Genomic DNA, 14,266 nt, shown 5'->3' with positions numbered 1-14,266 from the left:
TGTCTGAGCTTGTACTTTAGAAATACCTTCATGCAAACCTGTAGCCTTTATTGCCACATAAATGTATTTTCTGACACTCCCTGTCCCCCTCTGTTATGGTTAGGCTATAAATTGGAAGGAGGGGATCACTTCAAGTGTGGTCACCCATGGGCACCACACTGTTAATCTGGGCCTGACTGTAGGCCATTAATTTTTTTATATAATGTAAATCCACCTTATTTTTGAATGCCCCACTGTAAAATAATTATGGGTAGCCTACAAGGTCCGGTATAACATGACTTGATTGTAGCAGCTTGATTGTTTAACGTGACTTGATTGAGCTTGCGCATTTCCTTGCTGAAACAATCAAGTCACGTTAAACCCCCGCCACATGATTGAACCATAACCTTCGTCAAATACGCATGCATCAGACACAATGTCGGACAATAAATGCACTGCACACAAAGCATTAACGTTGCCCAACTGCAGCTGGGGTTTCAAACATGCTTGCGGAGTGTCACTGAACACGCTATGCCAAGTTATAACTTAATTTAGCTACTAAAGTAAATGCCATTCGGTTGAAAATGCAACAGGCTAAAGCAAACATCGTCAGACAGAATCATCCAAAAAGCATTTATCATATGATTTGCTCACAAAGTGGAGGATTCAGAGGGATAAAGTTTGATTCACATACCTGTGTTCCACGTGTGTTCTCCTGTCTCTTCCTGCCTGTTGATTCCCCAAAATGCAACACTAACAGTATATTGCAGTATTTTCTGGCAATGTTGCCCATAATGCATTGCATTTGACAGAACAATACTGTTTTAATGGAAAACAGTATGTTACCATCAGAATGTGACTGTTTTTTAACAGCATGCTGTTATTTTAACGTGTACTACTGTTTTAATGGGAAACAGTATGGTACTGTCAGAATTTGGCTGTTTTTTAACAGCATTTTGTTACAGTGTGGTCTTAACTAAGACTGACATAGGAGTTACGACCAGGCATAGTTAAGACCACTGGTCTAGCCGATGCGTTTAGAACATTCTTTTCACTTTGATCTTGCTATAGTGTAGCGTATTTACATGCTTGCTGTATTTAAACTGCAGTGAGATTTGTTTGAGGAGCATAATAATATGGAATAATATATATGGAGACAGACGGGGATGAAAGAGGGAGGCGGGGAGCTCAGAGCGCTTTGGTCGGGCTTTTCTGAGCGGACTGGATCGCTCTGTGGAATTGGAGCTTAAAAGGGAAGATTGTGATTAGTTTACTGCAGTTCTCCAATGAGCATGTTGTGAATAATTCTACGCTTAAAAGGTGTGGTTAAGTGGTTAACAGATGGGTTTACCGCCGAGGGGAAAATATGGACTGCGCTTGACCACGCCCAAAATTTGCGCTGCGCCTGGCCTTAAACGCTATTTTAAGGCCAGGGGGCAGATAGGGCCTATGTGGCCTCCACACAGTATTGGTTAATCAAACAAGTTCAATTTGCATTTTTTCCCTTCACCTAATGATGACAGCATTATCATACAGTTTGTAGAGAAGCACCAAGAAGGAACAGCACAGGCAGAACTAATGTTTTCAGATGGTAAACAAGATCCTTAGAGTAGAATTGTTTTTTACATCTGTTTTTTTTTTTAAATAAACAATATGACACGCGAAGCAGTTGGCCACCTGGTATTTTCACATTATCTAATCTGGCCCCCATTCATAAAAGTGTGGACACCCCTGTTTTAGATCATTATTGCCAATTTGATATTTTGATTTATTTTGTTGCTTACACACGGCCTTCATTATTTTCTCTGCATCATACAGTTTTTATTTGTCTATTACACTGTATTAATGCTTAACCGTACTTCTTCTCTCCATAGTTTTTATTTATTTATGTATATTGCCTTATTATCTTTTTTGTAGAATTATTTATTACCATATTACCTTCCCTGTAGCCTACTTTCTTCTGCTTTTGTACTGCACGTTGCATCTGAATTTTGCCAAATAAAGTGCTATCTTCAAGATGAAGGCATTAAGTTGAGAAGAGGAGAACTGAGCCAGACCACATGGAACAGAACAACACAAAAGGAAGAGATACTAAATCAACTCTGACTATTGCAAATGAGAATATCTTACATTTGTGTTAATTTCTTCCCTTTCTTTATTTGATTAAAATCAGCTATAGCATACTCAGTGGAAAAAACTGTGAAACAAATGTGTAAAAAAACAATCCAAAATAAGCACTGAAACAAAATCTATGGAGGTGAATGGTGGTTTCCCTGAATTATAAAGAGATCCAAAATCTGACTGAAAACAAAGTTAGCATTTTCCCAATTACTCCGTTTGTATTGATTAACTGATGGCTGGGTTTCCCAAAAGCTTTTTTAGCGCTAAGAAGCTACTTAAACCCTTCTTAAGGCCCCCTTAAGAAGCAAACGCGTTTCCCAATTGCTTCTTAGCCTAAGATGATCATGGCATGCGTTTCCCAAAAGCTTCTTAGCGCTAAGAAGCTTCTTTGACCCTTCTTAAGGCTCCCGTAAGAAGCCAACAAAGCCAACGCGTTTCCCAAAAGCTTCTTAGCGCTAAGATGATCTTTCGTTAAGAAGGTTTTGTAAGAAGGGTCTGGGGCATTCTTAACACTTTCTTAATGACGAAACACTGGCAGATCCAGCCGCGTCAGGCAAAAGGAGATACTTGTGTCCACTGTTCCTCTTGTGTTTTTCCCTTTTTCCTTTCTTTCATGCACCCTTTAGTGTTTAAAATTGGGGAACACAACAATCCTGTATGTATTACTTATGTTTTACCGTAGGCTATATTCCTCTAATCAGAATGGATTCCTTTTATAATAAGAATCTTGTGGATTTATATAGCACCTTTCACAGAACCCAAGGTCGCTTAAATTCTGTAGTGTTTCTCGCAATTTTGTTGTATGCTGTGTATATAAAGCAATTTGAACTGCAGTCCATGTCTGAAATAAATAATGTTTAATAGAAGAAGTTCTTGTTTAACATGACCACGATTAGGTTATTCTACAACAGTGTTTCTCAACCACTGGGTCGTGGCCCACTGGTGGGCTCAGAGTGCCATCTAGTGGGCGGCAGAGGACCTCTCACATCGAGATGGTGGACAGCTCCAGTTAAGATGCTTCTTAAGAGCCTTTTTTTTTCTTGTCTTCTGTTAAGAAGGCGTTTGGCAAACACTTCTTTGGAGCCTTCTTAACTCCTTAAGAAGCTTCTTAACTCTTAAGAAGCTTCTTTGTTGGGAAACTCAGCCATTGTTTTTTTACCCCTCTCGGATGAGCCAATGAACCTATATACCTAAAAGTTAAATGGCTGGTGTTTTTAAATACATTTCTTATTGTCAACAAATCCTATGAAAATATCACACTATTTTCATGGAAATACAGAAATAGTTGTTTGAAGTTGAGTTCTATGGCTACTGGTTTTATTGGGCAACATCAGCTTCATGGATGAGATTTGTTAGCTAAACAAATTAATTGCTGAATGTCCTAGGATTTATTGAAAACACCAGCCTTATTCTTTATGATTCTGTGACAAACATTCTGTGGAAAAAACAACATCCAAGGATGTAGCAAGTCATCCATGCCTTTATTACTTCCAGACTTGACTACTGTAACTCCTTGTATGTAGGCCTGGACCAGTCCTCACTTCAGCGACTGCAGGTAGTCCAAAATGCAGCCGCTCGGCTCCTAACTGGGAAAAGAAAGCGAGACCACATTACGCCTGTGTTGGCTGAGCTTCATTGGCTCCCGGTCCGCTTTAGGATCACTTTTAAGATTTTGCTAATTGCTTTTAACTCATTGAGTGCCAATGACGTCTAAAGACGTCAATTCAAATAGTAACGTAGAGTGCCAATGACGTCTAAAGACGTCAATTGCGTTTTTTGACGGTGGGACGTGGATCAAAGCCTGATGCATCTCCTGTAAAAATATGGGGGATGTTGAAGGTGTATAAGCTATTTTACGGACCCATTAGGTGGCGACAGTGCTCTCCAGATTAGAGAAAGGTGAGGAAAAAAACAGAGAAGAAGCCGTGGGGAAACGGAAACCGATGCATGCTGTAACGTTAGCTGTGCCTGTGAACAGCAGCCAATCTGCTCCCACAATTGAGCCTTTCTGTCTGTTGCGATAGTTTCTCCATAAGATTAGTTGCCAGAAAAGGAGCACCCGACACCAGCGTCTTTCTGAAAAGATAAATTATTCTCAGCTGGGAGCGCTGGGAGCCAGCGCACAAAAACGGCAGAGCGCTGAGAAAATAGACGCTGTGCAGCGCACTTTGAAACGTGCAGCGGAAAATTCAGAGCAGCAGAGAGCCACCAGAGACACTCCCACGGAGGAGGAGTTTGCAGTTGAGGGGGGTGGGGTACGCAGGGCACCATACAACACCGACCCAGACAGCAGGCTCGATGGACAGATTGGCAAACACAAGCTAGAATACCTGATGCCCACCAGCAGTAAATCAAGACCAGCAAGAAGGTGTAGGGTCTGTGCACGCAGGGGCCAGCGCTGCTGGTTGCAGCTAAAAAATATTATTTTGCCATCAAAATTGCTTTGTTTTCGCTGTTTTATTGAAGGAAATTATTTTTGAGCTGTCACTACATCAGAAAATATTAGCTTCAATGATGTCAATGATGTCAATGAGTCAATGATGTGCTTGAAATGCTTCATTTCACAAAAGGCTCATTATCTCAGCTTCTAGTTTGAAACGTCTGTTTTTGGTGAAACCAACCAATCTTCTACTGCTGATAACTAAAGAACGGAAAATTATATCAATACACTTTTTTTGCTGATGATACAAAAGAGTCTCATCGTTCTTTGGGCGTGTTCGGTGTTTACATAGTAATATCACATAATATTCTGTGGGTCTTGAGAAATCACTGAAAACGCTCTGAAAGGGCTGGCACTGGGAGCATCCGTTTTCCAGAAATGGCTGGCAGCCAATGAGTTAAGGTTCTAAATGGACTGGCCCCCTCTTATCTAGTGGATCTCATCCACATCCATACTCCATCCAGAGCACTGAGGTCGACAAACCAGATGCTCTTAGATGTGCCGAGATCAAAGAGAAAAAACAGAGGCGACCGAGCATTCGCTGTGGGTGCCCCTAGTCTGTGGAACAGCTTACCTGTCCACATACGGACTGCCGAGTCCCTCGAGTCCTTTAAATCGCTACTAAAGACTCACCTCTACTCCGTGGCTTTCAACTCGAGCTGAGCTTTTAAGTGTTTCTTATATCCATATATTTTGTATTTGCCTACATGTTAAGCACTTTGGTCAACTGTGGTTGATTTAAATGTGCTATATAAATAAACTTTGCCTTGCCTTGCAACTAACCCCGACAACAGCCGCAGGGGGTAACACCTATCAGCTGCAGGGGGTGACAGGGAGACGTCCCTGTCACTGCTCCGCCACCAGGAGACGTTCTAGTGATTAAAGGAGCGAAACGTTGATGAATGGTGGTTCCTAGCTGATGACCCTGCAGCTGACCCGTGGGCACCGGAGGAGGTGCGACAGGCATCAATGCCAAGCAGGAAATACCACCTACCTGTACATTAACTTGTATTTGCCTACATGTTAAGCACTTTGGTCAACTGTGGTTGATTTAAATGTGCTATATAAATAAACTTTGCCTTGCCTTGCCTTGCCTTATGTATATTGCCATATATATTTTTGTACAATTTATTTTATTACCTTATTAACTTCCCTGTAGCCTACTTTCTTCTGCTTTTGTACTGCACGTTGCTGCTGCGACATTCAAGTTGAAGGCATTTAAGAGGAAAAAGAGGAACTGAAAGATCATCCAGCACATGTGCTGGATGATCTTTCAGTTCCTCTTTTTAACTTGTAAATGCTTTCAACTGACAAAGGATAAAACCCATTTAGTCACACACCAGGAACAAACCCCCTTTTGCCCCCCCCCCCCTTTTATATATATATAGGCCTATATTGAAATAGATGTTATTTGGGACTCTGAGGGGGGAATTTACTTAGTAGAAATGGACTTATGGACTTTCCCCCTTTGAGTTCCAAAGAGCACCTTCTTTTTTAAATTTATCAACTTTGATCCAGAGCGTCGTAGCCCTCTCTTATATTATCTTCTTGGGGGAATTTACTTACTTTACAAAGGATGCTAAAAGGCAATGACAGTGTGCAAATGCAATGAATTATTAGTCAATTCGTCTTGACACAGTAAGTAAGAAACTTTATTTTCATTATCAACATTCATAATGCCTCTTATTTATTACTTCAATGCAAAAGCTCAGTTGATATTTAAGGTTTGGACCTCTTGTCATGCCAATGTCATGTCAGGTAACTGGTGCAGTCAAACATGGGCTCAGTTGTCACTCACAAAATCAATTCAATTCAATTCAATTGTTTTCCCTCAGGAACTTCATTTGTGCAGTGTAAATAGGACAATCACAAGGCAATCAACATAATATAATCTTTACGTTGATAATATGATTGCCTTGTGATCTATTAAATAGATACAAAATACAGTTACACTTGAATAAGGCTGTCATTTAGCACTCTCAAAATTTTCTTAATTTGTGTGTCTGTTATTTGATATTGTGGTTGATGTTTTGTACTTGTTTGTTTTATTGGATCCCCAGGATTGGATCCCACCAGTTTGGACAAAGAAACTGCCTACAGGAATTCACCTACTTATTTGTTGGATATAATAATTCCAATAGTTTCTCTCTCGTGGTCTTCTAGATACAACAAGGGCTCTGAAATGAAGCAAAAAACAACAACAATGGGCTCAAGAGAAGCTAGATGTTTTCAACGAAGCTTACTGTTCTGCATTCTTAATTTCATCAGTTTTGCTATTCCGGTCACAGGATATTCACTGAAGAATTGCCGAATCAGTTACAATTTCAATGCCATATGTTCAAAAAGTAACCTCAAAGCTGTTCCACAGGACATTCCGTCAAGAGTGAGAAGTTTAGATTTGTCTACAAACAAAATTTCAAATATAGGTGAATCAGATTTCAAAGATCTATCAAATCTGACAACTTTAAACCTGAAATGCAACGTAATTTCTAAGATAGATAAAGGTGCTTTCATTAATCTGAATTCCTTAGAGTCCTTAAATCTAAATAATAATAAACTTGTTCAACTGCAAGATAATCTGTTTCATGGTTTAAGCAACCTCACAGAACTAAGACTAACTAGGAATCACATCAGAACTGTAGCTTCCTCTTCTTTTCAGGCTCTGACCAACTTAAAGTTTTTTGACATATCTATGAACAACCTAAAATGTTTAACACGAGTTCAGGCTATTATACAGCACTTGCCACGTCTACAATACCTGTTCATTAAACAGAACCGTTTATCCACGTTTAAGTCATGGGAACTATCAAACAAGTCAACAGAACTAATTTCACTTGATTTATCTCAAAATCCCTTCGATGTCTTCAGGCTCACTGCAGATATTTTTCCGAACCTTACCTATTTAAACATTGGTGACACCGGGAAGAAGCATTCCATGATCTGGGATGTACAGAACAGGACTTTTCTTAGAAGAGTGTCCAAGCTTGATATTAGTGGGATTCACCTGTCTTTTGATGGAATAAAAACATTGCTAGGGAGTGTCTACTCCTCACTGACTTTTCTGAGGATGAAAGCTATGAAAGGTAACATTGGAGCGCTAATCAACATTTCCTGCAAAATGCCATCACTGTCCAGACTGGAACTCCAACAAAAACCCCTCAAGGTTGTCACTTCAACTTTGTTGCAGCTGTGCGTTAATGTGACTGAGGTAGACCTAGCAAACAATGATATACAAACTCTGTCTGACAACTGCTTCAGTTCTCTTCAAGGGCTAAGGACGTTGAATCTGAAATACAACAGACTTGCATCTGTTCCATGTGCCACAAGTAATCAACCAACTCTTGAAGAATTGGATCTCAGCTTTAATAACATCAGTGCACTTGGTTGCAATGATTTTGCCAATTTAACAAGCCTCAAAAAGCTCAGACTTCAAGGAAATTCTATCTCCACTCTAAAAGATTGTGTTTTCAAGGATTTAAACAAACTGCAATCCTTAAAACTACAGATCAACGGTATCTCCAACTTGAATGGTGCTTTCAAAAAGTACCTGCCTAATCTTAAATTCCTATATTTACATACAAATCAACTAACTACGATCACACAGAGGGAATTTGCAGGCTTACAATCACTCCAGAGTTTGTCATTACATCAAAATCAAATAAAAAAAACTTAAAAACAGGGCTTTTATTGGATTGACCAATCTTCTGAATATATCGCTAGACTCTAATAAACTTGAACATGAAGAAATAAACGCTGATGTTTTCAGTGACTTAAAAAATTTAACAGAATTGAATTTGATGAACAATAACATTAAATATGACACAGATGCCAAAATGCCTCATCCACCATTTGCTCAGCTGACTCGCCTGAAGGTATTGCTTATTAAGAGTCAAAAACACAGAGTTAAGTATCATCTACCTCGTAACCTTCTACAAGGTTTGACAAGTTTATTGTTATTCAATGCCAGGAATATTCAGATTACATCCTTGCACCTGCACACATTTAATTACACCCCTCAGCTTAATGAACTTGACTTGAGCTCAAATACCCTTACAGATTTATCTGCAGATTTGTTTTCCCCAATTCCAAATCTTGAAAAACTCTACATGTCTACAACACACCTCCGGTCTCTAGATTTCTTTCTGCGTGCCAACCTGACCAAACTTCAGTTCTTGCAGGTGAGGAGGAATGCATTTTCAGTGATCAGTGAGAGAGAAATGCAGTCTCTGCCGGCTCTTGAATACCTGGACATGGAAGGCAACAGTTTCACCTGTAACTGTGACAATGCCTGGTTCCTAAAGTGGGTGGAAAACAACAACCAAACACAAGTTTTTGATGCCTATAACTTTGAGTGTAACTATCCCTCCGGCCTAAAAGGTACAAGACTGTTGGACATTGATGTCCACTCCTGTTCCTTAGATACTGGCCTCATCTGCTATATCTCCACCACATGCATGGTTCTCCTGTTTCTGGTGGTGTCCTTCACCTATCATTTTCTGAGCTGGCAGCTGGTCTACGCCTACTACCTCCTCCTGGCTTTCCTCTTTGACTCAAAGAAGAAGAATCAGCAAGCTCCGAACCAGTATGATGCCTTTGTCTCCTACAATGTCCACGATGAGCCCTGGGTCTTCAGAGAGCTGCTGCCAAAGCTGGAGGGAGAACAGGGCTGGAGACTGTGTCTGCACCATCGAGACTTCCAGCCAGGTAAGATCAGCTTTACACCTGGCATTAACATGTACAGTATCTTGGCTCTTTGTATTGTATTTGAAAAAAGATGATGAGAAAAGGAAAGAGCGCGCACCCTTCTATTTTCCAGCACAACTTTAATGGACAACAGTATGCGCACAAAAACTCTCGTCGGGTTAAACTAAGAGTGTGCACATGACAAGTGTTTACACAGTATGCTTGAAATGTGGAATTTCTGCCTGAAGTTGTTTGGGATAGAACTGAAAAACCAAATAGTCCAGGTATACAATTTGCACTCAAGATGTATCCAATCATCCAAACATGTCCTTAGTGCTCAGATACATATTTGGCCTGGGCTTTCCTGAGTGCTATATTATAGCCTATGGGAAAATGCAGCAATTTCATTGGGCACACTGGAGATGCAAAGCCAGATGTAAATCTCATGATGCAAATTGACCATAATATTGAAACAATCTGGATGCAAGATTGGTGTAGTTTCACCATTACTCCAGATGGTGTCACCGTAATACTATGTACTCTACTGTAGTTTATTCTCAAGGACATACAGTAGACATATCTGCACTCTCCACATAAAAAAATCCCTTAAAGCAGTGGTTCCCAAATTTAGGGTCGCGACCCTAAGTGGGGTCGCCTGGAATTCAAATAGGGTCACCTGAATTTATTTATTTATTTATTTATTTATTTTACACCACACACAATTTAATTTTACTGAAGATGATTGGGTCACTTGTGTTTGTTTTGTTTTGTTTTTGTTTTTGTTTTTTTAGTTTAAAGTGATAATCTCTAAGATTTCAGTTTTGTTCTCTTGGGTGACACCTGTGGCGGTGGGTGGTAATTGCAGGTGAGATCCAAACAGTGTAATGTCACATAATGTCACTATACTGCAAATGCTTCCATCAATGGACCATAGCTCAATCAACATTGTGAGTGTCTCTTTTTTTTTAGATGAAAATCTTTTAGATTATAACTAAATCAGGATTCTGAGAATGAAGTCAGAATTCTGAGGGGGAAAAGAAGAAGAATATTATGGTCTACCGGAATTTGAAATGTATCGCATCCCTAGATTTTTGTGACATCAAAATAGGGTCACAAGCCAAAAAAGTTTGGGAACCCCTGACTTAAAGCACATATTTTTAAATCTGCTTTTAATCTCTAATTCTTATTTAGGCACTTCGTCTTTAATTGTATGTGTCATAATTAATATTTTAAATGTTTACATTTGGATGTTAAATGTTCTTTGTCTTATTCATAGATATTTCCGTTTTCCTTATCTAATTTATTAGGGATATGTAAAGCACCTTTGAGTACTGTATTATGTTTTACTATTGACCCTTTGCTTGTCTCTCTCTGCTCTTCAGGAAAACCCATCATAGACAACATCACAGATGCCATCTACGGGAGCAGAAAGACCATCTGTGTGATCAGCCACCGATACCTTGAGAGTGAATGGTGCTCCAGAGAGATCCAGGTGGCCAGGTAATGACCGGAGCTGTCTCTGAGCTAGAGCAGGTCAACATGTCACCACACAGTCTGCATGAAGTGTGTATTCATATCTGTACGGTACATTGAATCTTTCACTGGATACGCAGTAGCCTACGCTGAGTACACTTACATATCAGCCCTACTCCACGTAACTCATAATGGGTTAAGCTGTTATGATGCACGTTTATACAATACCTTGATGCTGAGTATTGTTGCCATCAATAAACCAGTTGACAGAGATCGATCTACCTGTGGTGTATCTCCCACAGATTAATAAATACATTGTTGAGAATAAAAATGGGACAAGAGAAAATTAGTGATTGCAGCTTTCTCTTAAGAATAGGATGAATAACACAATGAAAAAAATGAACCAAACTTGGTGTTGCCCTCTGCCTCTCTTATCTCTGTCCAGCTTCCGTCTGTTTGATGAGAAGAAGGATGTGTTGATCCTGGTGTTTCTGGAGGAGATCTCCAGCTGGCAGCTGTCTCCATACTACCGCATGAGGAAACTGCTGAAGAGACGCACCTACCTGAGCTGGCCCCGAGCCCAGCAGCACACTGGCCTCTTCTGGGAGAAACTTCGCCGCGCTCTGGAGACCACAGAGCATCTTGCTGGGGACCACCTCCTCCTCACAAATCAAGCTTGATTTTCCATTTTGTTTAACAGACTATAGATTAGCTGTTGGAAGACTCAATTATGTCTGTTGGCTTGAATGGGTTGTGATTGACAGAAGGCAGGCTTCTTATGCACAGAGAATGTTACAATTAGTGCTGTATTGGTTGAAAGTTTTGGTGAGGAAAACATAGTATTCAGATACAGAATGAGCTGAAAGTGATTTATTTTGTTTACAGGGTCTTGCAGTGTTCTCGACATAATAATATGAAATGGTGAACAGAACTTCTTTCTATGTAAAAATGTATAGTCTGATATTTGTGTCATGCAACTTTGCAAAACGTGATTGCCAGCCTCTTGTTCATGATACCTTTAAACAAATTAGAAGTCTCCAGAGTTGTTTTGTATACTGTTTGGAATTGAATGGAAGTGAATGAGACTTGAACGGACTATGAATAAAATTAGATTGTGTTTTAACTTGACTCGCTGCTGCATCATCTCTTCTGTAGGTGTATATATGCACCTAGAGTATCAAGTTCAGCAAAGAGGAAGATGGTAGGAGTTTCCCTTCCCAACTCTGACCTCTGTTGGTGTTAAAGTGTTGACTTGGTGATCTGGTTGTTTGTTTCTTCCCCAAACTGAAGGAGGCTACTGAACTAAGTCAGCATGTAGCAGGTTGAATGTGAAAATTGCTGACTGGTTAAAAATTAGACACTTCTGCAATCTTTAACGGTTAGGAGAGTGCGGGGTGAGTTACTTGAGGTGTCTTTAAAGTGAGGGCATGAATAGATAGAAAGAAAGATAGATAGATAGATAGATAGATAGATAGATAGATAGATAGATAGATAGATAGATAGATAGATAGATAGAATAATCACTTCGGATCTAAAATAAACCATTTACAAAAATAATAAAATAAATAAATGAAGCAGTCACTTGTCTCAACTTGCCCCCGATGAGGGGTAAGTATGGAGAGGGTAAGTTGAGCCAAATGGTGGTCAATTATGCCATTGATTATGTCGAAGTAAAACATTTTCACCTCATAATGCTATATCAAAGCAAGACCAAATGACTACTTAAATGTTTTGTGATAACACTTTATAATGTTCAATCATGAGTAGTTAATGATGAACTGATCATTTACAAAATATTAATATACATTTGTAGATGATTAATAAGTGCTATGTTAACATATCACAAATATGTTGTAAGTCATCTATTAACTTTTAGTAAATGAAGCGTTCCTTGCCTGTTACATGTATAAATGTGTAAATAATTTACAATTCATTTACAAGGCTTTGTGCATCCCCTAATCTAAAGTGTAAACAATTCATCAGATATGTGTGACATACAAGGGGGTAGCTCCGTTTGTGGAAATTGAAGCCAATGCGGAAGTGTGTTAAACCTGCATTAGTTCGAATGGCAGGCAGGGGGCAACCCATTGGTTTGTGGCCTCAAGTATGGCATTTTCGCCATTGCCATCTTGGTTCTTGCGCAGCCAGGGTGATGGGGGAAGGTGGTGCTGTGTTCCTCTTTTAGTTTTGTTTCTCACACATCTTCTAATGGGTAAGTGAGACTTCTCAGAAATCTATCAGCTATCAGAGTGTAGCCAATGAGATATCATGCTTTTTATTTCGCTCAAAAACTTCTTACAACTTATGTTCTCACATGGTGGATCTCTATTGCTCCTATTTAGAAGAAATAATTCATTGATTGCTAATTAAAACAATATTGAGATATTTCATATTTCTCCTGAGACAAAGAGAAGGTTAAGCAACAGATCTTTCCATACTCATTCATTCCAACAGAGCATTTCATTCTTAGAAATGTGCTTTTAACTGTATTAGTATTGTTGTCAGCGTAGCTACTAGCTCTGCTTTTTGACAAAAAAGTTCTTGCTGTTTTACAAAAACAACACTCCTGTGAACCCCTTTCACTTCCTCATTTCGGTCCACATGACCGAGGATAAAAACCACTGACCGATGTACACAGAACACTCATTAGGCATAACTTAACTATACTGCAGAAACAAAAACTCCCCTCAAAAACAGCCTATATGGAAAAAATATATGATTCTGTTATTTGGAACTGTGAGAGGAATAGTTTACTTTACAAAATAAGTTATTTAAAATGCAATGCAGTGTGGAAATGTGATTATTAGTCAACCCATCTTTGTGTGAAACCGTAAGTATAAGAAACTTATTTACTTTCATTATCAACATGGATTCATATTGCCTCTTATTTACTACTTGCAATAAGGTTCTGACAACTTATCATGTAAAGGTTACTGAACCCTAAATTCAAACATGGACATCAATCAAAGATGGGCTCAGTTGTCAGTAACAATGTGAAAAATCAATTCAACATACTTTGTTTTCCCCTGGGGATGTTCATTTGTGCAGTGAACAGAGAAGACAATTAGGACAATCACAAGGCAATCATAGCAGGGTCCTCTTTCATGTCAACGCTATCTCCCAGTATACTTTCATCAATGTATATGGGGTTGTCCTTGATCAGGGGCAGCTGATGTGGATTACTCTTAAAGACACATCACATCACCTGTGGTGAGAGCACAGACTGATTAGCCAGAGGCTGTGTAAGTATCACACATGCAGGCCTCTTTTTGTTTCCTTGATTTTAACGGCAAGCCGGGTGTCTTGGCATTGAGTTGCATGTTAGCATAGTGTGTGCATGTGGCTGACATGTCCGCTTACTTTGTGAGAAGAGCTGGTCCCACCACGGCCCCTCTCTGGATCGCTAGGTGTCTCTGCACAAGCTGGCAAAAGCATGGTAGTGTGAGGTATTGGCGTTGGCTGTGATCCCTTGCTAACCAATTTGGTTCGTTGTTGAACAAAACAATGAACGGACAGCAAAAAGCCACTTTCGCTTGTTTCCGGGTAGCATGTGTGTGGATGTATGGGGTA

General features: G+C 39.6%; 1 protein-coding gene across 1 annotated transcript; it reads left to right on the top strand.

The window, feature by feature from the left end:
• The first annotated feature begins 7,125 nt into the window (after nt 1–7,125).
• LOC310771167 (toll-like receptor 1) lies at nt 7,126–11,595 on the top strand. The gene is made up of 4 exons (XM_083631885.1): nt 7,126–8,175; nt 8,675–9,244; nt 10,606–10,723; nt 11,142–11,595. The coding sequence occupies exons 1-4, from the start codon at nt 7,233–7,235 to the stop codon at nt 11,374–11,376; spliced, it is 1,866 nt and encodes a 621-aa protein (XP_083488011.1). The 5' UTR covers nt 7,126–7,232; the 3' UTR covers nt 11,377–11,595.
• Nucleotides 11,596–14,266: the final 2,671 nt, after the last annotated feature.

The sequence above is a fragment of the Poromitra crassiceps genome, assembly GCF_964638095.1.
Source record: "Poromitra crassiceps genome assembly, chromosome: 2".
Lineage (NCBI taxonomy): Eukaryota > Metazoa > Chordata > Actinopteri > Beryciformes > Melamphaidae > Poromitra > Poromitra crassiceps.
Note: the sequence above shows the minus strand (reverse complement) of the source record. Positions and strands in the feature narration are given on the sequence as shown.